Here is a 26,202-nt window from a genome sequence, read left to right on the forward strand (position 1 = left end):
GTAGCTCAACTCTGGGGCACCCTAAGTCCCTGGGATGCTTTAGAAACCTAGAAGCCTGGGCCTCTTCACCAGAGACACAGATCCAAAGAGATGCCAGTAGGATTAGTAGGTCTAAAGGTTCCCCATTGGGTTCTAAAGTACAATCTAGGATGGGGAAGCCCCTCACCTCCAGATATGGAGCAAAGGTTTATTACTTCTAAAGGGGGGGCTAGAGTGGAATTCTAGGCAGTATTAGCATGTCAGCCAGGGGAAAAGTGGTCCCCACCATGACATGCAACTGCCCTCAAGCAGAGTAGGGGTGGCGGCGAGGCGATCTATCAGCCCAGGTGCTGAGGCAGAGCTGTCTGTATGTTCTAGATAATCTCAGATTCCACCAGCTGCCTGAGGAGCCCTGAGTCCTGAGTTCTCGCTGCGGTGAAGCCCATCAGAGCTGAGGAAAAAGGCAGCTGCGACAGTCACAGGGGACAAGAGCCCGAGACTGCAGCCAGAAGCTTGGTTTCCCCTGGGTAGGGAAGCAAGTGGTCTCAGCTCTTCATATACTCAAGCAACCAATGGGGGTGAGGAGGGTGGAAAGCAGCTTGTCAACTGCAGAGACCCTGATCGAGCAACCCTTCACTCAGTCCACCTGGGGAGACCTGAGATGCCCTCAGACCTTCCTCTCCACCTGAAGGAGCTTGGGCTTTGCCAGCCAACTCGTGACTTCTGGGATGCAGAATCAGGAGCATGGGGTAGAGAAAGAAGCAGGAGAAGAGGACAAAGTCTGGTCAGTGTGGCTTGGGAAGGGGCGGTTTGGGATGGTCAGAATAAGAGGCTACTGGACAGCAGAGGGAAAGGCCCTGAAACAGGGTCACATTGTGTTTCACCACTCTATAAGAAGATCAGTTGAAAAGTATGTTTTACAACTACATAAGTATCAAGGCAAACAGTCTATTCTAGATCATGATTATTATATGTTATATCCCTTTTTTTTTTCTTCTTCTCATTTTAAAAGAAATGAACATGATAATTCTTCTTGGGGAGTCCCTTCAGGTTTCATGGGGCCGAGGCACTGTAGGTTTCAGATGTAATGGATTAAGTCAGTCCTGCCGAAAGGAAATACACCTGAGAGTCGATTCTGCAGGAGTGTGATTTGATACGTGCAATATTTTTTTTTAGTGATTTTTACAATAAACAAGTATAATACACTGTAGTAAGAGCAAACACTCCCACATTCTGGCAAATTCTAAGCACTGTGCAGGTATTAATTCATTTAATGGCCACCGGCTGAAGAAGGGTGACTGGAGGGGTGGGGGCAGGGTGTTCCTGGGGACACAGGGGCACCCCGTCGCCCTGCAGCGCCTCACGCCACAGGACGGCGTGTTTCTGCGTCTGCGCAGTGGGCCCCTCCCGCGGCGGCCCACGCACCTCTGCAGCAGCGGCTCCAGCCAGCCCTCGTGGCATTCGCAGTGGCAGTCCAGGAAAGTCAGCACCTTGCCCTTCGCCACGGAGGCCCCCAGCAGCCGGGCGCGCACCAGGCCCTCCCGCTTGGTGGCCCGAATCAGGCGCACCTTGGGCAGCTTGGCCAGCTCGTCAGCCAGGCGCTCCTTCAGGTGCTCTGGGGAAGACAGGGGGCGGCAGCGTCACGGCCAAGCAGCCCAGGCCCTGCCCGCCAGGGCCCTCCCGGTCCCCAGAGAAAGCCGCACAGACTGGACTGCCAGTGTTCTATCACGGGGCGTCCTCACCTCCCTCAGAACCTAGCCCGGAAGTGGCCCAAAGCCCCCGGGGACGCTGGGGTCAAAACAAGCCCCTCATCAAAACACTGTGGAGCCCCCACACCTGCCGAATGAGTTACGCCAGCTTGGTGATGTGAGAGAAAAATCTCCTGTAAATAACTGTTATTTTGAGTCTCTGTGAGAACAGCCAAACACACCCACCAATTAGGACCCACACACAGGCTTTGAAGTCAGACAGGACTGAGCCTGACACAGCAGATGCCTGAGTCCTTCTGAGGTGGCCCAGAGATGGCGGCTTGGTGTGAAACAGGCTCTAGCAGCTAAGCCCACAGCTCTCCCTGCTGCTACTCCTTGACATTTCCTTCCCTTAGCTGCCTTCATGTGAGGAGTTGCCAGAGATTTGCTGGCCAACTCCTTCTCCACCTTCCAGGCAGCCCCTACACCCTGCCTTACCAGGCCTTCCACAGCTCATGTGTAAGCCTCACCTGCCTCTCAGGCCCACCCTGTCTATGCCTGTGTCAGCTCCCCTGGCTGGTGGTCAGCCCTGGAAAATGGAAGCTCCTTCCACATGCTACTGCCAGGCCTGAGCCTCCTCCCAACATCATGGCCACACTTTCGCGGTGCTGCTGCCTCTGCATTCTAACTTCAGTTTAAAGACCACCTCCTCAGGCCCTCCCTGGTGGCACAACGGGTTAAAGCACAGCACTGTGAAGCTATCTTCAGCCACTGCAGCACGAGTTCAATTTCTGGCCAGGGTGGTGACTCACATGACACAGCAGACCTCTCCTGACCCGTTCACGGCTCCTCTCAGCAGTGTATTTTAGTCACTCTGCCTATTCTGCTCCCCACTCTGTCTCTAATGAATCCTCTCTCCCCCTGCATCATCTCTGGCCTGTACCCCAGTTCTTGTATGCATAAATAAATACATCTATTAAAAAAAAAAGACCACCTCCTCAAAGAAGCCTTCCTGACTATCTCCAGCTGGAGGGGACCCCATCCCTGGGCTCTGCTTGCTCTCTGCTTTTGTGTTTCATAGCACAGTTCTATTTGGGCTGCACAATGTTATATTAATTATGTTGTGTTTCTTTATGTGATGTTAGGTTGTGTTCTCTCCATGGGTATTGACCCTCTCCACCCACATCCGTAGAATGCACCTTTTATGAGAACAGGATCTTGTCATGTGCCCCACAGAATCCCCGAGGCCTAGAACAGGGATTGGCACACAGTCAAAACTCAAAAAATGTCTACTGAATAGACAAAAGGCTGGACTGCACGTGAACTTCTGGTCTCAGATCATTGGCCAGGTCCTCTCTTGGAACACCTCTCCCTGGCTTCAGTTCTCTGAGTGGGGTACCCCCTTTTATCTCATCTCAAACTCCACATGTCCAAGAGGAGGCTCCTTCCTCCCAACCTGGGTGACTTTTCCAGTGTTTCCTTCCCTCCCCTCTGCTGCCTGACTCTACGCCTCCATCTCTCATTGGGCCACCTCAGCAACCCCTTGTATTCACCATACTCTGGTCCAGGGGGACACCCCCAAAGGCAAAACTACTCTCCTGCTTGAGACACTGCCTGGCTCCCACTGCCCTGAGGACAAGTCCTATGCCTCAGTCCATCCAAATGCTTGCCCTTTCCCACCAAGCCCACCCTCCACTACTGTGACTCCCTAAAGCAGCTGGCTCTCCACCCCTCCTAGACTCCTGGCAGATTCCACAAAACCCACAAAATCCACACATCAAAGAGCCCCAGGCCTTTCCACACTCCAGGTGGCATACCCTCTTTCCATATTTGCTGCCCACAAACTACTCAACTTTGAAAAAGAAGGGTAGCAAATGCTCCTTCCTGAGCACCCAGACAGCAAGTCCCTCTCGCTGTCTAGCACCATGCATGGAGTCCTCTGTTAGCACATCTGGGCCCCCTGGTTCTGAGACCCAGAGGGCAGGGGCTGGGTATAGGGGAAGAGGAAAGAAGCCTGGTCTGGCCAGGCCTGTCGTGCACCTCTGCTGTCATCGCCCCTCAGGCCCTGTCGCATGGACAGGTCCTCCGAGCTGGCGCTGGAGCTCACCTCTATCACTATAGTCATCCACGAGGATCACTTCTTCCAGCAAGATGTCTGGGGATGTCTCGAGGACACTGTAAACTGTCCGGAGGAGAGTTGACCAGGCTTCGTTATAAAATGCAATGACAACAGATGTAGTGGGCAAATCATCATAATTATATTTCTTCTCTTTGCACCTGCAAATACAACACAATTTTAGGAAACGAGTTCCTACTGCTGACTGCATGGGCCAGGCCCAGCTTGGGGCTGGGGTACAGCGGAGAGGAGAAAGCCACAAGCTCCCACAGAGAAATGACAATCCTCCAGAATCCCCCACCCCTGGATTCCACTGGGAATCAAGGCAAGGTTTTAAAACAACATCCAACAAGATTATACTGTGGAATCCTGTTTTCAGCTTTAATTTTCAGATTTGAGCTATATACAAACTACGCAGAATCCGAGGAGAGGACTGTTGCCTCTCCATCCTCGGCAGCTTTGCTGTTTACTGCCTCCCATCCCACTGCCAGGCCTTTGCTTGGATGGTGCCCTCTGCCTACAGCACCCTCTCCTTCCTCTGCTTGGCAAACTCTGTCCTGTTTTAAGAATAATTCAACCTACTCTCCTGTGGGCCTCCTTTGTGGGTCTTGCTCCAGCATGTCCCTCCAGTACCCCGAGGACTCCAGCCAGCAGGCCTCTCTCACAGTACTGTCCCTCCCTGCCTCTCCCAGCATCGTCCCTGCACTTCACGCCAGCAGAGACCACACTTAACAAAGGAGGTGTGCTGAATGCAGAGGCCAGATTCAGCACAAGGACTTAAGAACATTCCAGAATGAGACTGAGCCCACTGTCTCCAGGGATGAGCCCCAATTGGCAATGACAGGAACCAATAAATTTCCTCTTTGTTTTGGAAGGTTTTCTGTTAACTTTGCACAGAAGAAGTTCCCTGGTTGACAGAGAATTCTCTCCACAGAGTAACTGATGACAAATTCTCCCTATCATCCCAGGAGCAGGACAGTGCAATGGAAATAGTCAGCAAGAGGTGACTGACCACAAGGAAGTAGGAAGAGAAGCCCCAAAAGACATCAGAACCATGGTTTGAGTGCGGTTGTGGCCAAAGGTTTAGAGTCAAGGGCGGAGCTGGATGTAGAGGAGGAGAAAAATGCTGAAGACTAGCCAGGCTCCCTGGCAGAAAGGGAGGCCTTATTCACAAGTGAGTGGCAGGTTGCAGAGATGGGGCGGCAAGCAGGATGCAGCGTGACACTTATCAGCTGCTGACCGTCCAGGCATCAGACTGGTCAATCTCCAGTATTTCCTGAACGCCCACTGCAGGCCAGAGAGACCAGGCCTAAGTTCCATCCAGCTTACATTCAAGGGGACAAGGACCAGGTAAGCAAACATATCAATAATTTCAGAAAGTGATTGTGCTATGAAGACAATGAAAGAGAAAGCAACTAGCAGGGAAAGTGGGGTGGGGGAGGGGAACAACACAGAACAGAGCACTTCTCACAGGGGTGACATTTAGGATGAGAGTCTGAAGAGTGAAGAATAAAAGAAGTTGCTCTTAAAGCTGGGAGTGTTAGAGAAAGTGAAAATCATATCAATATTTTTATTTTATAACTACAATGTGGTATTGCGAGAGAATGACCTTGTTTTTAGAAAATGCATGCTGACATAATAGTGGAATAAAGGGTTATGATCTCTGTGATTCACTCTCAAATGTCTGCCTTGTGGTATACAGAAAGAAAAATTCAGTAAATGGGACAAAACAATAATTGGCAGATGTAGGTGAAAGGAGCTCATTGTGCTATTTCTGCACAAATTTTTCTCTAGGTTTAAGTTTTTTTATATTTTTATTATTTCCTTAAAGATGTGTTTATTTTTGCATGTAAGAACTGGGGTACAGGCCAGAGGTGCAGGGGCAGTGAGAGGATCCACCAGAGACAGAGTGGGGAGCAGAATAGGCAGATCCACAAAGTACACTGCTGAGGGGAGCAGCGGGTGGGTCAGGAGAGGTCTGCGGCGCCATGTGGTCAGCTCCCTGGCCGGGGATTGAACTCAGTGCTGCAGTGGGTGTGGACAACTTCTTAGTGCTGTGTTCTAACCTCTTGTACCACCAGGGAAGCCTGGGTTTGAAATTTTTTAATTTAAAACTTTATTTATTTTAAAGAATTATTTATGCATGCACACAGATCTTGGGTGTGGGCCAGAGGTGTGGGGGTGGTGTGGTAAGAGGATTCACCAGAGACAGAGAGGGAAACAGAACAGAGATCTACTGAAATACACTGCTGAGGGGAGCAGTGGGGAGACAGGAGAGGTCTACTGCACTATGTGGGTCACCTCCCTGGCCAGGGATAGAACTTGTGCTGCAGTGGCTTTGGAGACCTTCAGTTATGTGCTTTAACCTGTTGTACCTCCAGGGAGGCCTCGGTTTGAATTTTTTTAATTTAAAGCTTTAATAGAAGAGGAAGAAAAAAGTTTAAGCCTGCCCAAACACCACACTGATTCTGATCTATAGGTATTTCTTTCCAGAAGTCCTACCTCTTCCTTTCCCACTGCTACCTAAGCAGCTGTCCTCCTCTAAATATGTTATAGCAAATGAAAACATATATGTATGTGAACAAAAATAGTAACAATACTGAAGTCAAGGAGCCCACTAGGACAAGGCAGAGTAAAGGAGAGCTGTGTCGCCCTATAAGGTTCAGAAAGAATAGTTTATACTGCAGGAAAATAGTTTTTATGAGACTGAAAAATAAAGATTTTTATCTTTAAAAACAGTAAAGCTGGCCCTCCCTGGTGGCGCAGCAGATTAAAGCACAGCCACTTCTGCATGAGTTTGATTACCGCATGAGTTCGATTCCCGCCTGCCCAGAGGTGACCACATGGCGTGGCAGACCTCTCCTGACCCGCCCGCTGCTCTCCTCAGCAGTGTACTTCATAGATCTGCCTGTTCTGCTCCCCACTCTGTCCCTGGTGAATCCTCTCACCGCCACTGAGCCTCTGGCCTGTACCCCAGTTCTGTATGCACAAATAAATCTTTAAAAACAAACAAACAAACAAAAAAACAGTAAAGCTACAATGTAGAATCGGAGATGCTTTGGGATAAAGAGAAATGAATGGATAGAAGACGGTGAAGTAAGGCTTTTCAAAAATAAAATTTATTCAATGTAAAGAAGATTCCTTTCACTGAAGTCACGCCCATGCTGTTTGGGATTAAAATCTATTTCTTCTTTTGACAAGAACAAGTCAGAGGGTGGACAAAGCCTTATCAGGCCAAGAGGAACTGAGACCGCACGTCAGTCCTGCCTCAGTGTTTTTGTATATGTGTTTTCACTGCTCTGCGAAAACTAACAGCTTCAGGGCACTGTTCTAAAATAGTTAGGGGGGACCTCTGAGACTCTTAGGTCACGGAACGCAGAGTATCAATTTGACAATACATATCCAGAGTTTTAAGACATTCCTCTTCTTTTTCATCTTACAGAAATGGAGTTATGATTTTCTCCCTGAAGGGGATCATCAGAGAAACTCTAAGGGGGTGTGGCATAAAAAATTGCCCTGCACAGCATTGTTTGTGATAGCAGAAAGCTGTAAACAATTCCCCTGTCCAACAGTTCAAAACCTCAGAGCCCAGCAGCATGAAGAAAGGCTTCATGCCCACCCAAAATACAATATGCTGTCAGAGGATATTAGATGATAACGGAGAGTGGTCACATTATAATGTTAGATCAACAAAGCAGGGCACAAATCTATAAACAGGCATTAGGGCCAATTCTATAAACAACGTGTGTGTGTGTGTGTGTGTGTGTGTGTGCTTATATATAAACAATAAACAATAGGGAGAGATATGCCAAAAATGTTAACAATGTCCATTTCTGAACAGTGGGGTTATCACTGGTTCTTATTTCCTTATATTTTTTCTACATTCTGAAATTGTTCTACAATGAGCACGTATCATTCTGGGAATCAGAAGGAAAGATTCCTTTTTAAAAGCTGGATCATATTTCTCTAGCTTCCATAGCAAATGACTTCATTGAGCAATAATTCAATATTCTCCCCTCTCCCTTTTTTCTTGGCCTGGTAGTTTCTCTTTCTTTCTTTAAAACATTCCTTAAAGGCTTTCTCCTTCATGAAGCTCAGTGTATCATGCCAGGAGGTCTCTAAGAGTCCAGGAAAAATACTTTCCCCTTTTGCTGATAGATAAAAAGCTGTACCTCCTTCAATCAGACAAGGAGGGCATCACTTCAGGATTCCAGTTTTTTCTTGGGCTCATATTCACAGCTCAGCCACAGTAAGTCAGCTTTACTTTGGGGTATGATCCAAGTGCTTTGTGAAGACAGGGGCTGGACTGTGTCTGTGTATTTTCAGCAGACTTTGTACGGTGTACCTGTGACAATGGTAAGTAACACTTACTAAGTGCTTCCGATCAGCGGGGCTGTGAGCTAAGCATTTTGTATGCATCACTCCATTTAAACTTTCTAACAAGAGGTTGGGGTGGGCAATTTCCAAAGCACAATACATGTATGTGAATTATATGATGTGAATGGACAGGTGGAGTGTCTCCTGATTTTCTTTTATCTTTAGGTTATCACATAAATGCCTTTAAAAGAGAGACTTTAACCCCTGCACTACAAGGGAGGCCCTATCACATAAACGTCTTTAAAAAAATTAAGACCTCTGCCCTCCCTGGCGGCACAGAGGGTTAAAGCGCAGCACTGCAAGCTAGCGGCAGCAGCTTCAGTGCGAGTCTATCCCCCTTACATGGCACAGCAGACCTCTCCTGTCTCCCGGATGCTCCCCTCAGCAATGTATCTCATCAACCTGCCTGTCCTGGTCCCTGCTTTGACTCTGGTGAATCCTCTCACTGCCCCTGTACCTGTGGTCTCTGCCCTAGTTCTGTATGCATAAATAAATAAATCTCTTAATAAAAAAAAGAGAGAGAGAAAGAAAACACGTGGAAATTATTTAAAAAAAAAAATTACAATCTCATTCTTTGGACAACAGGCCAGGAAGTCATAATGAACTCTGGTGTGTTCTACCTGCCCAGAACCCTGTCTTCCTTCACTTTCTTGCACTTTCTCTTTCAGGAACCAGTCTCCCCAGTTCTGTTTGTGTGTTTTGTGCAGAGCTGAACACGCACACTCATTTACATATACCCAGCTAGATACGCTTATGTCTCTAACGAGTCCCATGTGTTCACATACATAAACACACATGCACACATACCCTCTGGGAAGGTGACAGTAGAGTCCCTAAATCCATGGCCCAGAATAATATGAACTCTTGACTTTTCTATAATAGAATCAATACATTTTCTTTTATACTTAAGTCAGTGTATATTGGGTTTTTAAATGCTCTCATTCAAAACAACACTGAGAAAATAAGTATTTTTAAGTCAATAAAGAAAATAAATAGAAAATACAAGCATTTTTTAAAAGTCAATGCAGAATTTCCACTTCTGGTTACATGGAAGACTAATATGTATGGGGGAAGCTTCCTGATACAGGACATCCCCAACCAATCTTGATAAAATACTTTTTAAATAGTCTTAATAAGTGGCTCAGCATACAGAAAATGTTAAAAAGAAGTCCTTAGAGTGCAAGAAAATATAAACCTTGGTAGGAGAGTTGTCAAACTGAATGTAAAGCACATATACTTTATGTGCTCATTTTATTATTTGTGTGTGTGTAGAAGAATGGGGTGTAGGCAAAAGAAAAGAATAAGAGACTCTGAGATAGCCACTCTGAAACTGATAGGAAGAGGAAATGGCGAACTTGTGCATGTGAATAAACTATTGGTAATACATTTTTTATTTTATATTTTTTAAAGATTTATTTTTTTATGCATACAAGAGCTGAGGTATAGGCCAGAGGTATGGGGGGAGAGGGGAGAAGATTCACCAGAGACAGAGTGGGGAGCAGAACAGATGGAGCTACTAAATTACACTGTTGAGGGAGCAGCAGGTGAGACAGGAGAGGTCTGCTGTGCCACGTGGGTCAACTCCCTGGCCAGGGATTGAACTCATGCTGCAGTGGCTGTGGATAGCTTCATACTGCTGAGACTTAACCCCTTGCAGTACCAGGGATGACCCAATACTACATTTTCTAAATGTCTTTGAGTTGTAGTTTATAAAGCAAGGCAATTAAATTAAATACTGGAGCACAAGAGTGAACAAATGAAAAAGGAAGGTGACTGATGTTAAGTCATTCTAAGGCCCACAGCCACCCGCTCACTTTAGACCTTACTGAGTTAACATGCACTTTCAGCTGGATCACTAACCACGAAAGGAATTGCATAACTGCCAATTAGTAGAAACAATGGAATGAGAATAGAAGAGGGGGAGTAACCTCTAGCAATTAAAAAAGCAGCATGAAAAAAGGAGGAAAAAATATTGCAAAAGCCTAACAAATAAAAAGTCTAAAATAAGATGGCATCACGACATCCTAATATGTCTGTAAATACAATGAATATAAATGGGCATAACTATCCAGATTGTCAGTCTGGATTTTTATTTAAGACACTGCCTAACTGAGCAACATACCATTTAGAGACACATTAAAAAACAAAGAATGAATGAAAATCAAAGAATGGAAAAAGATAAGAAAATACTGACCCAAATTGAACGTTGAAATACTGATTCAAACAAGGCTGCCACGCTAACCACCATGAGATGGAGCTGATAAAAATGAATAAAATGGCCGCAGTTTATAACCTTGATGAGGGAGCAAAGATAACATGTCAAATGTCCACACCAGCATGACATGTTTCCAAAGATAATGTGCTAAGGACACGCCAATTGGCTCTTCACAAAAAGAGAAATCCCGCCAGTCCCAGCAATGTACACACACTTCCTTTGGCTGAATTACCTATTTAAAGAGTTAGCTATTCTGAGACTTCTTGCCCTGCCATCAACCAACCCTGATCCCCACACTCACATACACATCTGTAAGATGGTGTCAAGGCTAGCCCACAGGAAGCACTCAAGGCAGACACCTGCGTTTAATGGACACACTTTCCTTTCCAGGATCCACCACCCCTCCGCCAAGGCAGAGAAGGCTGATGTTCACTGCGTGGCACCTCCTAAATGCCTGAGGGATGCACAGTGCCCTCATGCCACTAAACTGACCAGGAAGCAAATGCAGATGACCTGATAGTGATCACCGCAGGCCTCTCTGATCTATCAAGCTGAAACTTCCCGACTTTTCGCAAAGGTCTGGTCAACAGTAGCAACCATTTACTTGTGATACAACTTCTAGCTAACTGTGATATCACCACTATTTTCAACAGCACTTAATCTGTAACCAATCCCCACTCTAATTCTGGTGTTCTCTCACACCCTCAAAAGCACTCACACTTAATCTTCTGAGTAAGAAAGTCACAGGCTCTAAATCAATCACCCACTAGCCTCAGCCTGGGCCCTACCCACAGAAATTCTATTTCATTGTTCTAGGGCAGGTCCCTGGCAACAATGCTTTTAGAATTTGCCTGTCTGGGTCCCCACTGACATGCTGGCTGCTGACATCTCAGAGAAGAAGTTCTCTCTTCCTTGCTAAGTTTAAAGGAGATGGTATGTGAGCACATTCTGCAAAGCTCGTACTTACTAACCGCCGTTCTGGGTTCCTGCCCATCATATGCGTCTCTTCCTGGATTCAGTGCTGAATACGCATACAGTTGTGCACTAAACCACAGGCATGGGACTTGCCAGATGCACAGAGGGCCTGGGGTCTACACTGCATCTCCAATTATTAAGACCAACTCCAAAGTCTCTCACTGTGGCCTAGTCTAGCACAGCAGACCCAAATCAAGACTCGTAGAAGCCAGGAAGCAAGTCAAACAGTCCTTTGGTTGTTCTCAGGTTTTTATCTAGGTGATAGGGTTTTATCTACTGTAGTGCAAAGACTGCAGTTAAAAAATTATACAGGTTGTGTACATATTCTGGTGTAAATATACTCTGAGCTTCGGGTAGATTTTGCAAGATTTACTTTTTTTTTTTTAAGATTTTTTTTTTTAAAGATTTATTTATTTGTACATACAGAAGTGGGGTACACAGGCCAGAGGCGGTGAGAGGCTTCACCAGAGACAGAGTGGGGAACAGAACAGGCAGATCGACGAAGTACACTGCTGAGGGGAGCAGTGGGCGGGTCAGGAGAGGTCTGCCACACCATGTGGTCACCTCCGGGGCAGGCGGGAATTGAACTCATGCGGAAGCGGCTTTAGATTCTCAGTGCAGTGCTTTAACCCGCTGCGCCACCAGGGAGGGCCCTTGCAAGATCTACTTTTATAGCTGGAAAAGTCTGAAGATTCACAGCAAAATGTCAGTGGTTAACACAACCTGGGGTGGTAGGTTTATGGGTGATATTAATTTTTTAAATTTTTGTTTCTCTGTATATCCTAAAATGGCTAGCATGAGTGTGCATTGATTTTATAATTAAATGAGTAGATAATTGCTTTCACCCCCAAGGAGGGAGCGAATAAGGATCTGGGTTCTCACTCAGCTCGACCCCAGATATGCATGTCTCCCTGGAACGTGGCTTTTCGTCTTTGGTTGGGTGCTTGCTCACTCAGGGCCTTCTCTCCTGTTCAAGGTCTCTAACCGCCCTCTGCTTATTGACTGGACTCCCAAGGAATGCTCCTTACACTCCACCCCACCTCCCTCACCTCTGACTGTGAACTCATCATCTGCCATCCTAGTTTTTCAGCCTATATTTTAAGACCCCAACTGAACGATGACAAAAAAAAAAAATGAATCTCCATAAAGACCCTGACCCTACTGTCTACACAGAGTTATGCCTAAAGGTCTGGCCCTGCTGAGGGTGACAAAGATCACCCTCACCTTTCCCTCCAAGAATAACCCCATAGGCCTTGTGCAAGAATTAAAAGCAGGCGGAGTCCACATTCCTTATCATGCTGGGTGTGGATTAACTTTCCAGGGTCAGGGCAACAGCAGGATCTATAAGCCAATCCTGATAGGACACAGGGCAACAGTATCACCATGGAGACAGGATCCTATAAGCCCCACAGGTTATCCGCTGTGTTTCAAAAAGATATTGACAACCTGGAACAATAAAGGAAGTTGGAACCCGGAAAAAGAAAAACCTTATGACCAATTCTGGATGACTGTCAAGGCTGCCGGGTATATTACTGGCAAAGGGAAGGGAGTAAAACTCCTAAGAACAAAGAGGGGTTGCAGGGTTAGATGTTTCATTAATTCCTAGGATGTGTTATTTCTTCTGTAATTTGCAAATGGGGAAAATGAGACTCAGAGAAGTTAAACGGCTTACTGAAGATAAAAGAGTTGATCAACAAAAGAGCCAAGATTTGGCCTCACAAGTGCTGAGCTGGAACCCTGAGTGTGACCTGAAGCTTCCCCTAGACCTTGCCTGAGTAAGCACCTTTGTGTTTTCAAACACAGAAACATGCATTCAGCCTTTTGGCTGGAGTGAGGGCTCTGCTCTCAACCCCAATGCAAAAAACCACTCTACTCCAAAAAAGATAAACATGGTCTGTGCTTCAGGCAAATGCATGAGGTTCAGTCTGGTCAGATACAGAAGAAAACTCAGAGAGGCCAGTGCAGTTCAAGTCCAACCAAAGTCTGCTCACTGGGGCAGAGATGGAGGCTTCCCTCTACAGGTACTCCCGGTCTCTCAGGCACAGCAGGTTCCTAAAATCAACACAGAGCCAAGGGGAACAGAGGCCTCCTGGGCCCGGAGGCTGATTCTATCACTCGCCAGCTGTGGGGCCTTGGGTGAGTCACTTGCCCGCTCTGTGCCTATTTCCATGGGCTAGGACACAGCCAGAAGGGGTGGCAGGTGTGTGGTTTGCACAGCAAGCTGCCCCAGGGACCCCTTCCCTGGGCTGCCTTCTCCTCAAAGTCTGTAAGAAGAGCACTTCAGCAAGGACCTGAAGATCCCCACCCACTGAGGAGGGCCTTCCTCTTCTCATGGGGTGTTCCCTTCTCACCTAGGCACCCGCTGCACAGGAACAGGCTGCACAGCTAGCAGCTGGAACAGGAACTAGGCCTCTGACCACCCGGCTGGGTCCTGCACCACCCACGGGAGAGCCCTGCCATGGACCACAGCCAGGAGTCCTTCTCACAGCCGCTCCCTCCTGCCTTCCACTCCCTCAGCCTTCCACCCGCCTGCCCGCCCAGAGAGACTTGGCCTTCCAGCCACCTTTCACCTCGGCAAAGAGGGCCCTGCCCCTCTGGTTCACTCAGGGCGGTGGTGCACACAGATGAATGAAGGGAGCAGGTTCAAACCCCAAGAGTCCTAGTTGGCAGAGGAAGAACTGTAAAGGAGTAACGTGGGGGGGTGCAGTGGGAACCCCACAGGAGCACCCAAAAGAGTCTCCTCTTCCACCTGTCTGCTAAATCCTGAGCCACTTTCCAGGGCTGAATGACAGAACTTTTCAAGGCAGAAGAGTCAAGCGACCGGCAAATCGTGCATCTATTTTTTTTTTTTTTCGTGCATCTATTTTTATCCTCTGCAACTTGCTTGCTCTGACCCCCCACGCGTGCTCAAGAACCTTTCCAGCGCTCACTTTCCAGAAAGACTCGGTAAGGCAGACGCCTGATCCCCAAGTATGTGAGGACCCCAGTTCCACCAAACCACGGCGCAGCTGAGGACACGGAGGCTCTGAGGCCGGAGCTCCTGCCCACGCTAAGGACTCACAGCGGGTTCCAGCGCTCAGGCAAGCGGCGGTGCAGCGAGATGCGGTCGCTAAGGTAGATGTTGATCTGGTGCAGCCTCACGCTCTCCTCTTGCAGCCGCAGCTCCTCGCCCTCCAATTGCAACCGCACCGCCTCGCCCTGCGCGCCCAGAGCGTTGTTCTCCAGCGGCGGCCGCGCCAACACCGGGTCGCGACGCCCGGAACGCTGGGCACTCCAGGGTCTTGGGGTGCTCTGGGCTCCCGGCTCGGCACCCCTGAACCCGCGCCGCTCTCGCAACACCGAGCCTAGTCCGGCCAGGGCCAGCAGCGTCAATAGCGTCAGCAGCGCCCCACGGCCGCGCCGCCGCAGCCCCCGCGGGCAGAGCCGCTGCGCCGCGCACCCCCACATGCGCCAGCCAGCTGAAGCCCGCGGGTCAGCGCGCCCAGTGGCTAGCAGAGCCTACGGAGACCCGGATCCCGGAACCACACTCCGCGCCGCGCCGCCCCGCCCCCGGCCCGGCCCGCCCCACCTGCGCGCCGCCCCCTTCCCGCCCAGTCGGCGGGCTGGCGGCGGCGCTTACCCCCAGCGTGGATAATCTTTATTGCGTCGCCACGAGAACTTGCTGAGGCTTGCACCTTTTTCTTTGGGCTATATGCAATGCTTAAAAATAACGGTTGGAAAACCCTTCGTTTAGCGCCTAGCACATCCTAAGCGCCCATGCACCCTGCAGGGGGTAAGGAACTTTACTGCCTTTGTCTCATCTGACCTTTACACAGTTCACTGAGAGGCACTAGGACTGTCCATTCCATTGTATATGATGCGAACACTGAGGCTCAGAGAGGCTGTCTGGTTGAAACTGCTTTCCCCACCTAAGGCTGTCAGTCTGAATCCCTTGGGTAAAAAAGTCTCTGGTTTCCTACTAACCCGTATCTGAGTTTCTTATCCTTTAGAGACATCTCCAAGAAACTCGTCAAAGGAATGAACGCTCCCCTCAGCACACACGCGTTTTCACCCAAAACATAATAGGTAATCGGCAGGCCATGCACTCCAGTTAAGTACTCCTCGCTAGTTAGTGGCTTCCTTGTAGGGGAATGAGGAAGCCACTCAGGTGCTGGAAATATTTAACAGGTTCAAGACTAGAGGACTAGAGTGGTTAGCTACAAACGTAGTGATTAAAGGAAACACCATTTAAAGAAATACAATGAATGCAAAAAGTCATCATTAGCAAAAGATCACAGTTTTTTTTTTTTTAAAGATTTATTTATTTGTGGCCCTCCCTGGTGGCGCAGTGGGTTAAAGCACTGCACTGAGAAGCTTAAGCCACTTCCGCAATGAGTTCGATTCCTGTCCACATGGCGTGGCAGACCTCTCCTGACCCGCCCACTGCTCCCCTCAGCAGTGTACTTTGTCGATCTGCCTGTTCTGCTCCCTACTCTGTCTCTGCTGACTCCTCTCACCCTCCACATCTCTGGCCTGTACCCCAGTCCTATATGAATAAATAAATAAATCTTTAAAAAAAAAAGATTTATTTATTTGTGCATACAGAACTGGGGTACAGGCCAGAGGCTTAGGGACAGCGAGAGATTTCACCAGAGACAGAGTGGGGAGCAGAACAGGCAGATCGATGAGGTACACTGCTGAGGGGAGCAGCTGTTGGGTCAGGAGAGGTCTGCGGGCGCCATGTGGTCACCTCCGGGGCAGGCGGGGATCGAACTCATGCTCAAGTGGCTTTAGCTTCTTAGTGCTGTGCTTTAACCAGCTGCACTACCAGGGAGGGCCCAAAGATCACAGTTTTAAAGACCTTGGGATCTGAAACTGCCTAACAGTTCACCTCATTGTTCTCACTAACACTAGCCCCAGCCCTGACTCCGTATCTGATTCAGTGGAGATTACATGGCTATTAGATACATATGTAAAATTCATCAAGTTCTTGTTAAATACATGCGAGTTATAAAAGTTATATCTCAAAAAGAAAAAAAGAATTGAAAAAGGAGAAGTCTTGGCCTCTGGGACAAGTGCCAAAGTCCTCAGTTTGATGGGAGAAGTTCATCAAACGCTGCAAGGCCTGTGTCCAGCCTCTGGGGGAGGAGGGACAAGGGGCCTTGGCACATGCAGTTCCTGCTCTTTGAACTACACTTTCCCACCTGGCAACCCCTTAGCCACCCCCCAAAGCTCTCCTCTCCTGTGAAGACATCATCCTCTGTGAAGCCTTCATGCACTCCACAACCTTGTAGACAGATATATTTAGAGATTGCATCATCCTTTTTGTGTATTAGGGCTCTGCTAGAGAAACTGAAACAGTAGGGGATATATTAGGAACCTCGTTTACACAATATGGGGGTTGGTCAAGCTAGTCCAAAGCCTACAGGGTAGGCCACTGGGAAGAGTAGATCAAACTCTCTTATGAGCTGAAGTTGATGTTCACAGGCAAAATTTTTTATATTTTAGGACAGTCTTTGTTCTGGTCTTCAGGCCTTGCCACTGAGTGATTCAGGGCCACCTACATAAGTCTCCTTTCCTTCAACTCACCTGACTATAGATGTTAATCTGAACTAACAAATACCTTGGCAACAACTTCTAGGGTTTGACTGAATAACTGGGGATTCAAACCTAGGCAAGTTAACACATCAAACTGTCCTCTCTATCAGTCTCCTAGGGCCACCATAACAAACATGCAACCTGGGTGGCTAGAGATCAACAGAAATTTTTCCTCCATGGTTCTGGAAGCTACAAGTCTAAACTCAGTTCCATCAGCCCTGCTCTCTCTGAAAGCTCTGGGAGACACTCTGTTCCACACCTTTCTCTCACTTTCTGGGTTTGCTGGTAAACCTTGGCATTCCTTGATGTGAAGCTGCCTCAATCCATTCTCCGTCTCCATCACATGACCTTCGTCCTGTGTGTGTGTCAGTGTCTGAACTTCTGCTATGCTTCTTCACTCTTCATCTTCTGGACTCGGATGACTTCACATTGATTTGATTCCATCTTTACAAAGTCATCCAGCCTTATTCCTAGGTACCAAAAATTAGAAATTCAACTTATCTCTGAGGTGGGGCAGGAGCCATAATGAACGTCGTAATACAACTCTACTTTGGTACAGAGCTTCGTCCACTGGGTTATGTTTATTCCACACTCTGGCCTTATCATAGAAAGAATGAAGGGTTGAGCGTATGAGCTGTGGTCACTGTACAGTCCCAGAGCCTGGTAGTGTCAGACACATCACGAGTTTCACCTGATGGCTGGCTCTGGTTCTTACATTCACAGTGTCTGTTTGAACTCATTCAGGAAGGAACCAATGTAGGTGCGCCCTCGTGAAGGGCAGGAGAAGTCACTGCCAAAATAGCAACAGGAATTCTGCAGATCTCCTTGCTGGAAGTACCTGAAGAACTGATTGTCCATGGTGAGAGTTTTCAAATTTTGTTTCTGGAAACCCCAGGGCATCACCCAGAAAAGTTAAAAGGCAATGACTTGGGTGAGACTCTAGTTCCGCTCCCTGAAACCAGTGCGATGGCAAATTCACCTATTTAGTACTTTGAGCTTCCTTATTAGCTTGCAGCACCCTCCTCCCTAATTACCAGAGGGATGATACCAAGGTCAGAGGAAGTGTATTGTCTGGCGCCACAGCTGGCCAGTGGCAGAACAGGAAATAGCTCTGAATTAGAAGGTGAGGCCGAAACTGCCAGCTGTCAGCAATGGTGTCAGGCACATGCTAGGAAAACATAGTCAGACTCTAGTTAAGCAGGTGAAGATGGATTTCATCTTTAAATATATTATTTAAAGAGAGAAGTCCAGGGGATTTGACTCAAGTTTATTTGCACAGAGGTGACTGGCATTTTAAGTTGTCAGTGAAGTGGAAAATTACAAAGGATTTACCAGTGTAAATATCTATAAGGAGAATCAGTTCTGAGCCTGTAATAGTGGAAGTTAAGAATCTAGAAAATTCCTTTAGAAAGGCACTTCTAAGTTGTCAGTGCTACCTATACAACTCATGGGGACAGAGAAAAGATTCATGATCGTAAGTCCTTTTCAATAACTGCTCCAGAAAAGGTGCCCGTGGTTAGGTGTTGGCTGCAAAATTCTTCTGGTAACCTTGGCTGTTCTCAAGTACACACTTAGGTGGTGCTGGGGTCATTGTAGGGAACCATTCTTGAGTTGCTATAAAGTATGTTAGTGTTTAAGTCTTGTTTGTTTGTTTTTTTACATTGTACAGATTTACTTTATTACTTTTTTACTTTTTGTTTACTTTATCACATTTACTTTTTTTTCTGATCCCTTACACTCCTGCTATAATTGAAATTATGCAGTATTTTTTCCTATTCTTTCTGACTTATTTTACTAAGCATAATTCCTTCCAGCTCCATCCATGTTGCTGCAGGTAGCATGAGTTTTATCTTTTTTGATCGCTGAGTAATATTTGATAGTGTCTATGTACCACATCTCCTTGATCCAGTCATCTATTTTTGGATATTTGGGTTGATTCCACATTTTCCCTATTGTAAATAGGGCAGCAATAACATAGGGGTGCAGGTGTCCTTTTGAATTAAAGTTTTTGTTTAAGTCTTTTAATGTGAGTGGAAATGACTGGATGCAATCATTTCTGAAAATTTGTTTGAGTTCCCATATGCCAACAGACTCAAAGAGAAAGAAGTCAAGAAAACAACACTGTTTGTAATCACACAACAAGAAAAAGCACTTAGGAATTAAAGGAGGAGTTGAAAGACCTATACAGCGAAAAAATAGAAAACTTTGTTAAAATAAATAAAAGACGGCACAGGAAATGGAACACTGACTCATGGATTACAGCACTTTTTTAAGGGAGAAAACAATGATTTATGTGAGTGATTTTTGCATTCAGGATATATATCTATTGATATTTTACCTTGTATTTATTCACTACCTCTGCTATTGATAGGCAAAGTTAGGTTGAATTTAATTCAAAAACTTAGTTTTTATTTCAAAAACTAAAAGTTGTAAAAGGTCAAGTTTGAGGCCTAGTGGAGAAGAGGCTTTACAGGTCAAGAGTTTTGGGTCAAGGAGAGAACTTATGTCACAAGACAGATATGTTTGATATCATACTGGTTAGAGAGTAATAGAATAGGTAGGTATTAAAAAGGTAACTTAATAGTTTGAAGAATCACAAGATGTTGAAATGGCCTATAATAATAGAATTATTATATGCTATTATATATATATGTATATATATGCCATTATTATATGCCAATATTATATACATATGTAATTTAAGGGTTTAGAAGGGTTTCTCTGAGGACGGCTCACACAGAAAACTGAGGTGGCATTAGGGCATTGGTCTCATATTTTAGTTTAGTCTGGCACTCCCTCTGCTGGTGTGTCCAGCTCCAGGAAAAGAATGGGTTTGGGCAGCAGTTCTCTGCCCACCTGTGCCTATGCAGGTGCTTCTTTCCACCTGCTCTCTCCCTCTGCAGGGCAGCAGCCTCCTGCCTGCCCAAACCTGCATCTGCCGGGATCTCTCTGCACTGACCCCCCTCAGTGGAGGCCGCACTCCTAAGGCTGCCTGCCTGCAACCATGCAGGCCTCTCTGTGCAAACCTGTCCCTTCTGGGGCAGCTCTCCCTGCCCTTTTGTGCCTATGCAAATTTCCTTTCCTGTCCCTTTTCTAATAAACTTGCTTTTTAAATAAGAAAAAAATTGTAAAGAATGTATCTTTTTTAGAAGGCTAGGGCAGGTAAGCTGTGTTTTTGTTTTGTTCAGGTCCCCCCTCTTTTTGTTAGTAACCTGGGAAGGTAGTCCAAAGCTTTTTAATCAAATATTTTATATTCTCAAGGAGACCACACCCAACATAGTTAAGAAGCACAAATGCACCCCAATCCTCCCATTATACTGTGGGGAAGCCCGAGTCACCAGCAGGGAGGACACAGAACGAGGCGCTGGCTTGGGCAGAGTCAGCATCTATGGCACCCTCCTCTTTAACTCACAGCCTCTGGGACCATGTCATCAAGGCTTATTCTGGCTTCCTGGTGGAAAAGGCCTTCCGTGAGCATCTTTCCCAGGCTCCAGGTGGAGGTGAGGTTGAGGTGAACCTTGCAAAACAGCTTCCACCCAGGATAACCTGCTGCAACTTCTGCTAGACTAGTGAGAGGTGACTCCACCCACGGATAAGAGTTTGTGGGCCGCTGCCAGGAGACAGGTATGTCAGAAAAGGCCTGGAGTTGTGTTTTTTGGCCTCTGTCCAGACACCTAACACTTAAGATCTTCAGTCAGATTAGAAAACAGACAAGAATTACAACTCATAATGTTTTGGATCGGCTTGCCACATTGGAATACTTCCTGATAGGGATTCAATTGCAGAGAAAAGAGTCACGGAATTAGGCCTGACAAGACAGGGCTTTAAAAAGTCCCAGGGACTGGATAAAAGCTGTTGTTTTATGAACACTTTTATGTACTATAAAATTTTGGCTTTAATTTTCACATACCATCTCACTGTGACGTTGTAAAAACCTCAAAAGTAGACAGAGGGAAACTTACGCTCAGCTGTCAACTGACTTTATCCAAAGTCACACACCATACACATGAGAGAACAAGGGCTAGAGTCCAGGTCTCCTGACTCCTAGGCCAGCGTTCCCTACCATGGGCAGGCTGCAATGACCACGCCAGGTAGCTGAACTGGGGTAAGGGCAGGGTAAGGAGTGGAATCTCTGCTTGCTCTGGCATTCATGCTGAGGCTGCATTTTCCCTGGCCTCTGCCAGTCGGGACCTTAACACAGCCATTCCTGTCTGATGCAGGACACCTCAGCAAGCCACCTTGGCTTGGGGCGCCCCAGGATAGAGACATTCTGGAACCGCACAGCACGCTGAAACTCTTCCTACCCAACTCCTTCCCACTCTCCTTTCTCACTTGTCAGACCAGCCTCAGCGCCCCCTCCTTCCCTTTCCATCTCCACCCCCGCCCATCCCCCCCCACCCCGTTATTCTAAACACACATTCCTCCCTCGTATCTGATTTTCAGAGGACCCAAACCAACACAGCCATCAGTGGAAAAAATACTGGCAGTTGGTCCACAAGTAATAAAATTATAGAAACCCCTGCACAGAGATATAGGTACAAAGATGCTTTGGGGCACATGAATTACCTGAGCACTGTACTGAAATGTCCATTCAGATTCAGTGGTCTAGGGTGGCCACCCCAGATGCTATATTTCTAAGAAGCTTCCAGGAGCATCAAAGCTGCTGGTCCAGACCACACCTGGAGCAGGAAGGTGCTGGAATCTTGCTCTTTAGAACCCTTCCACCCTGCTCTGCATCCTGGAAGGCTGACCGTGAGGACTGCCTCAGAAAGCCCTAAGCCTCTGCTGACAGTCAAACTTCACAATGAGGAGCAGGATAAGAGAGAAGCCAGACCTCTGAGGATTCTCCCTGACGGGTTGCTGGGGGCTGACTGCATCCCTCTACCCAGGCTCCTATAAGTTAGTGGTTTTTCCAGTTTTCTCTCTGGCAGAATTCCTGTACCTGCTCTCTCCTTCGGTCCTGGGGTGGTTATGGTTCCCTACTGTTATCAGTTTTGGAATATGGCACCAACTCTTGTGACTCTTTTTCCCCAAAGATTTATTTATTTATGCATACAAGAACTGGGGTACAGGCCCAAGATGCAGGGGAGGGGGATGAGAGGATTCATCAGAGACAGAGTGAAAATAAAAAACAGGCAGATGTACTGAAATACACTGCTGAGGGGAGCAGCGGGCAGGACAGGAGAGGTCTGCTGGGCCATGTGGGTCAGCTCCTGACTGGGGAGTGAGCTCGTGTTGTAGTGGCTGTGGACAGCTTCACAGTGCTGCACTTCAACCCCTTGCACCACCAGAGAGACCCCAACCCCTGTGACTTTTAGAGAAACCTACCCACGCTCCTGTAGCTAGTTCCGCCGTAGATGTTCCTCAGCTACTCTGTCAAGTGTGCCGTCTGGCTCCTACCTTGTCTTCTACAAGCACAGCTGAAGCAGGGTTTTTTATAATAGCAGAAAACTAGAAATAAGCTCATTGTGCATCTTCTAAAATGATTCAATAAGTCATGGTACGTCTGTTTAATGATGCTGTACCCAATCATATAAAAGGATGCAGCAGATCTGTAGAAAGATGACCAAACTATTTGTTAGATGGGGGGGGGCGGGGGGGGAAATGAACCAAGATTCAAAATAGCATGCATAGCATGAACTCTTTCATTGAAAAGTAAAATGTGGGCCTCCTGGTGGCACAAGGGATTAAAGCACAGCACCATGAAGCTATCTACAGCCACTGCAGCACAAGTTCCATTCTCAGCCAAGGAGATGACCCACATGGTGCAGCAGACCTCTCCTGTCTCTCTTGCTGTTCCCCTCAGCAGTGTACTTCATTGGTCTGCCTGTTCTGCTCCCCACTCTGTCTCTGCTGAATCCTCTTACCCCCCCACACCTCTGGCCTACATCCCAGTTCTTGTATCCATAAATAAGTAAATCTTCAAGATAAAATATAACATATAATATAAAGCAAAATGCATATTTGTTAAATCTTGGATTGCAAGTAATGACTACCCTGCTCAAACTTAACCAAAAAGAAGGGGAGGGTGGATTTTCTGACTCAGCCTCTTCCAGTCACTTGTCTCTGTTCTCTTTGGGGTGGCTTTATTCTCATGCAGGCTGTCTTAAGTGGGGGCAGAGCCAGCACCTGCTTGGCTTACAATATCCTGACAGCTTGTAGCTGACCACTTCCCAAGAGAGGATCTTGTCCCTGATTTCTTTAATAAAAAATCCTGGGCTGGGCCCTCACTGGTGGCGTAGTGGGTTAAAGCACAGCTCTAAGAAGCTAAAGCCACTTCAACATGAGTTCTATCCCCGCCCTGGAGGTGACTCACATGGCGCAGCAGACCTCTCCTGTCTCACCCACTGCTCCCCTCAGCAGTGTACTTTGTCAATCTGCCTGTTCTGCTCCCCACTCTGTCTCTGGTGAATCCTCTCACCACCCCTGCACCTTTGGCCTGTACCCCAGTTCTGTATGCATAAATAAATAAATCTTTAAAAATAAATAAAAAATAAATCCTGGGCTGAAGCAACCCTATACCACACAGACTTAGAATGTGGGGAGGGAGATATGTTCTCTCCACTCCCCAAGAAAGGGGGTGTCTTCGAGAGCAGGAGAAGCAGGGGATGTATAAGCAGCAGCAGTCCATCTAGGGGAAGACTGGTGGTGGATATTTGTTGTCATTTTTGGCTGCCCAGAATATGAGTCTTTTCCCCATACTGGAGAGTCTCCAACTCTCTGGGACACCCATGTCGCAGGCTACTTCCTGCTGTAGATACTGAAAGTGCCAGAAACTTTTCCCACCTCCCTCTCTGCTAGGCAGATGACATAACCCAAGCTGGGCCATTCAAATGCTCTCGTCTCAGCCTCCGATTCTGAAGCTGGTGACACCAAAAAAAGCCTGTGCCAGCTTTATTCTGGAAGAAGGTATAGTCATGGCATGACTAGGAACATTGTGCCTGGTTGTAGGACCTCTGAGGTCCATTCTTTGACCTTGATGGGATCTGTGAGCTATGAAGGAATCTGGTATTAAATCTCCTTTCTGTTTAAATGATCCAAAAGCTGAATTTTTGCTGCTTACATGGTATTTGATTAATACCTATTTGTATGTGTGCATGTTTGTATATTCGTGAAATATTTTTGTAAACATAAAATAAATGCAAGTATCAGTTACCTACAGGGAGAAGGACTGGAAGAATATGGGAAGAGGAAAAGGGGTTTTTTATTTTCCTGTATGCCCTTTAGTCACGCAGGCTAACTCAGTTTATTGTGCTTTAATTTACTGTGCTCCACAGACCCTGGGCTTTTACAGATGAAGGGTTGTGACTGTGCTTCCAGCTAGTCTAAAAGCACACTTTCCCCTCTCCCCCCCAGTACCACGTGTTCACTGCGCAGCTGTGTGATGTTTTGGTAATTCTTGCAGTATTTCACTTTTTCATTATTGTCATTATATCATATGGTAACCTTTGCTGTGATCACTACATTACTTTGACATGCCACCATGACTGTGTAAGATGGAACGTGTAATTGATAAATGTGTGTGTCTTCATCTTGGCACTAAGCCCTTTGCAATTTAAGACCTGTATCTTTTCAAGACTTTCCTCATCTTTACACTTTGCCAGAAGACATTTTCCCCCAGCCCCATGGGCCCAGAACCCAAGGGCATTTCCATCTCCTTTGATCTGCCAATGTTATGAAACTTATTTCTTTCTCATGAGCTCATCAAGTGATGCTCTGTATTATCATTCTACATCTAGAGTTAATCATTGAATGTGTGAGCACCTACTGTATGTCTGGCCATTTGCTAGCTTTTAGGACTGCAGCTCACAGTGATGAACACTAATTACTCCAGCTTGGAATGTTAATATTATCACAAAGGGAAGGCGGTGTGAGCAATTTGCAGACAGGGCTGCTCTTGTTAGATCCTATTTCTATCTGCTGATTGCACTTCCCCAAAAGTCAGTATGACTTGATTCTCAATTTCCTCATGTCTCTGTGCAAATACCATATACTCAGTAACACCTTCCCCACGCACAGGGTTATAAAAGAACATCCCACTTTCTCTCCTATTTATCTGCATCTGACATACAAGTTACTTATTTGTATGTACAGCTGCCTCTTTCCACTGACAGCTCCAGAAGAGCAGTGATTTTCTTTGGTTCCTGAAGCTTCTCCAACACCTGGCACAGGGCCTGGCACACAATAGTCACTTAGTTAGGATGTATGAGGACAGCTGGAAACTTGGACTAGATGTCAGAAGATCTGCAACCTGGCCATTTCTCTTCTGGAGGACTGTCCCTTCCTCTGTATTTTGGCTAGTCATCTCCACCTCCAGGTGACTGACAGGACATCTAGGAGGATCAAAGAGTGGGTCTCAAACTTTAGCCTGCATCTGTTTGAATCACCTGGATTGTCAAAATACAGCTATCTGGTGGCCCTCCCTGGTGGCGCAGCGGGTTAAAGCACAGCATTAAGAAGCTAAAGCCAATTCAGCACGAGTTTGATCCCTGCCCCAGAGGTGATCCACATGGCACAGAAGACCTCTGCTGACCTGCCTGCTGCTCCCGCTCCGCGGTGTACTTAATCAGCCGGCCTGTTCTGCTCCCCACTCTGGTCTGGTGAATCCTCTCACCACCCCTGCACCTCTGGCCTGTACCCCAGTTCTCTATGCATAAATAAATAAATCTTAAAAAATATATAGGTATCTGGGCGTTAAACTCAAGAGTTCCTGAATAGGGTTGGGCTGGATTCACAACATTTTTCTGCTTCCAATATCTCCGCTGGTGCTGATGGTAGAACCACCAGTGAAGAAAGACACGGTCCAGACTGTAGCCCTAATGTGTGCCCCAGATAAGGGCCAGCACTTGGAGGGCCCTGTTGGATATTCTCGGGGAGGGACTGAACCGATCATTGTTGATTTTTTATTTGGTCAAGTACAATTTAAGAAGCGTGGCCCAAGGAACAGAGCTAGGGCGTCAGCGGCGCAGGCCACCGGCAGGCCAGTGAGGCGCGGGCCAGGCCCGTGAGGCGGCTGTGGTGGTGAGGCAGCGGCCTCCCCTCCAGCCCAGCTTTCCGCGGCTCGCGGCTCGCAGCGTGAGGCGATGGGCAGCCCTCCTCCGTCACACCACAGACGTCTCCTGAGCAGTCCAGGAGGGCCGCATGCGGGCGCCGAAAAGGCACGGCCCTGCCAGCCGGGGTGACAGACGCAGCTCGGAGTTTCCCGGCACCCGCTGTCCCCGCTGTCCCCGCGGCAGCGGCAGGGAAGACACAACTGGCCCGGGCGCGGGGGGCAC

General features: G+C 47.2%; 1 protein-coding gene across 1 annotated transcript in view; it reads right to left on the reverse strand.

The window, feature by feature from the left end:
* The window catches only part of GALNT12 (polypeptide N-acetylgalactosaminyltransferase 12), a 29,069-nt gene extending 14,222 nt beyond the window's left edge, over positions 1 to 14,847 (reverse strand). The window contains exons 1-3 of the mRNA XM_004677483.2: positions 14,412 to 14,847; positions 3,775 to 3,944; positions 1,405 to 1,594 (exon numbers count right to left, since the gene is read on the reverse strand). Of these exons, the coding sequence (XP_004677540.1) occupies positions 1,405 to 1,594; positions 3,775 to 3,944; positions 14,412 to 14,797 (746 nt within the window). The 5' untranslated portion in view covers positions 14,798 to 14,847. The remainder of the gene's footprint in view (positions 1 to 1,404; positions 1,595 to 3,774; positions 3,945 to 14,411) is intronic.
* Positions 14,848 to 26,202: the final 11,355 nt, after the last annotated feature.

The sequence above is a fragment of the Condylura cristata genome, unplaced genomic scaffold, assembly GCF_000260355.1.
Source record: "Condylura cristata isolate star-nosed mole 26May11 unplaced genomic scaffold, ConCri1.0 scaffold00006, whole genome shotgun sequence".
Lineage (NCBI taxonomy): Eukaryota > Metazoa > Chordata > Mammalia > Eulipotyphla > Talpidae > Condylura > Condylura cristata.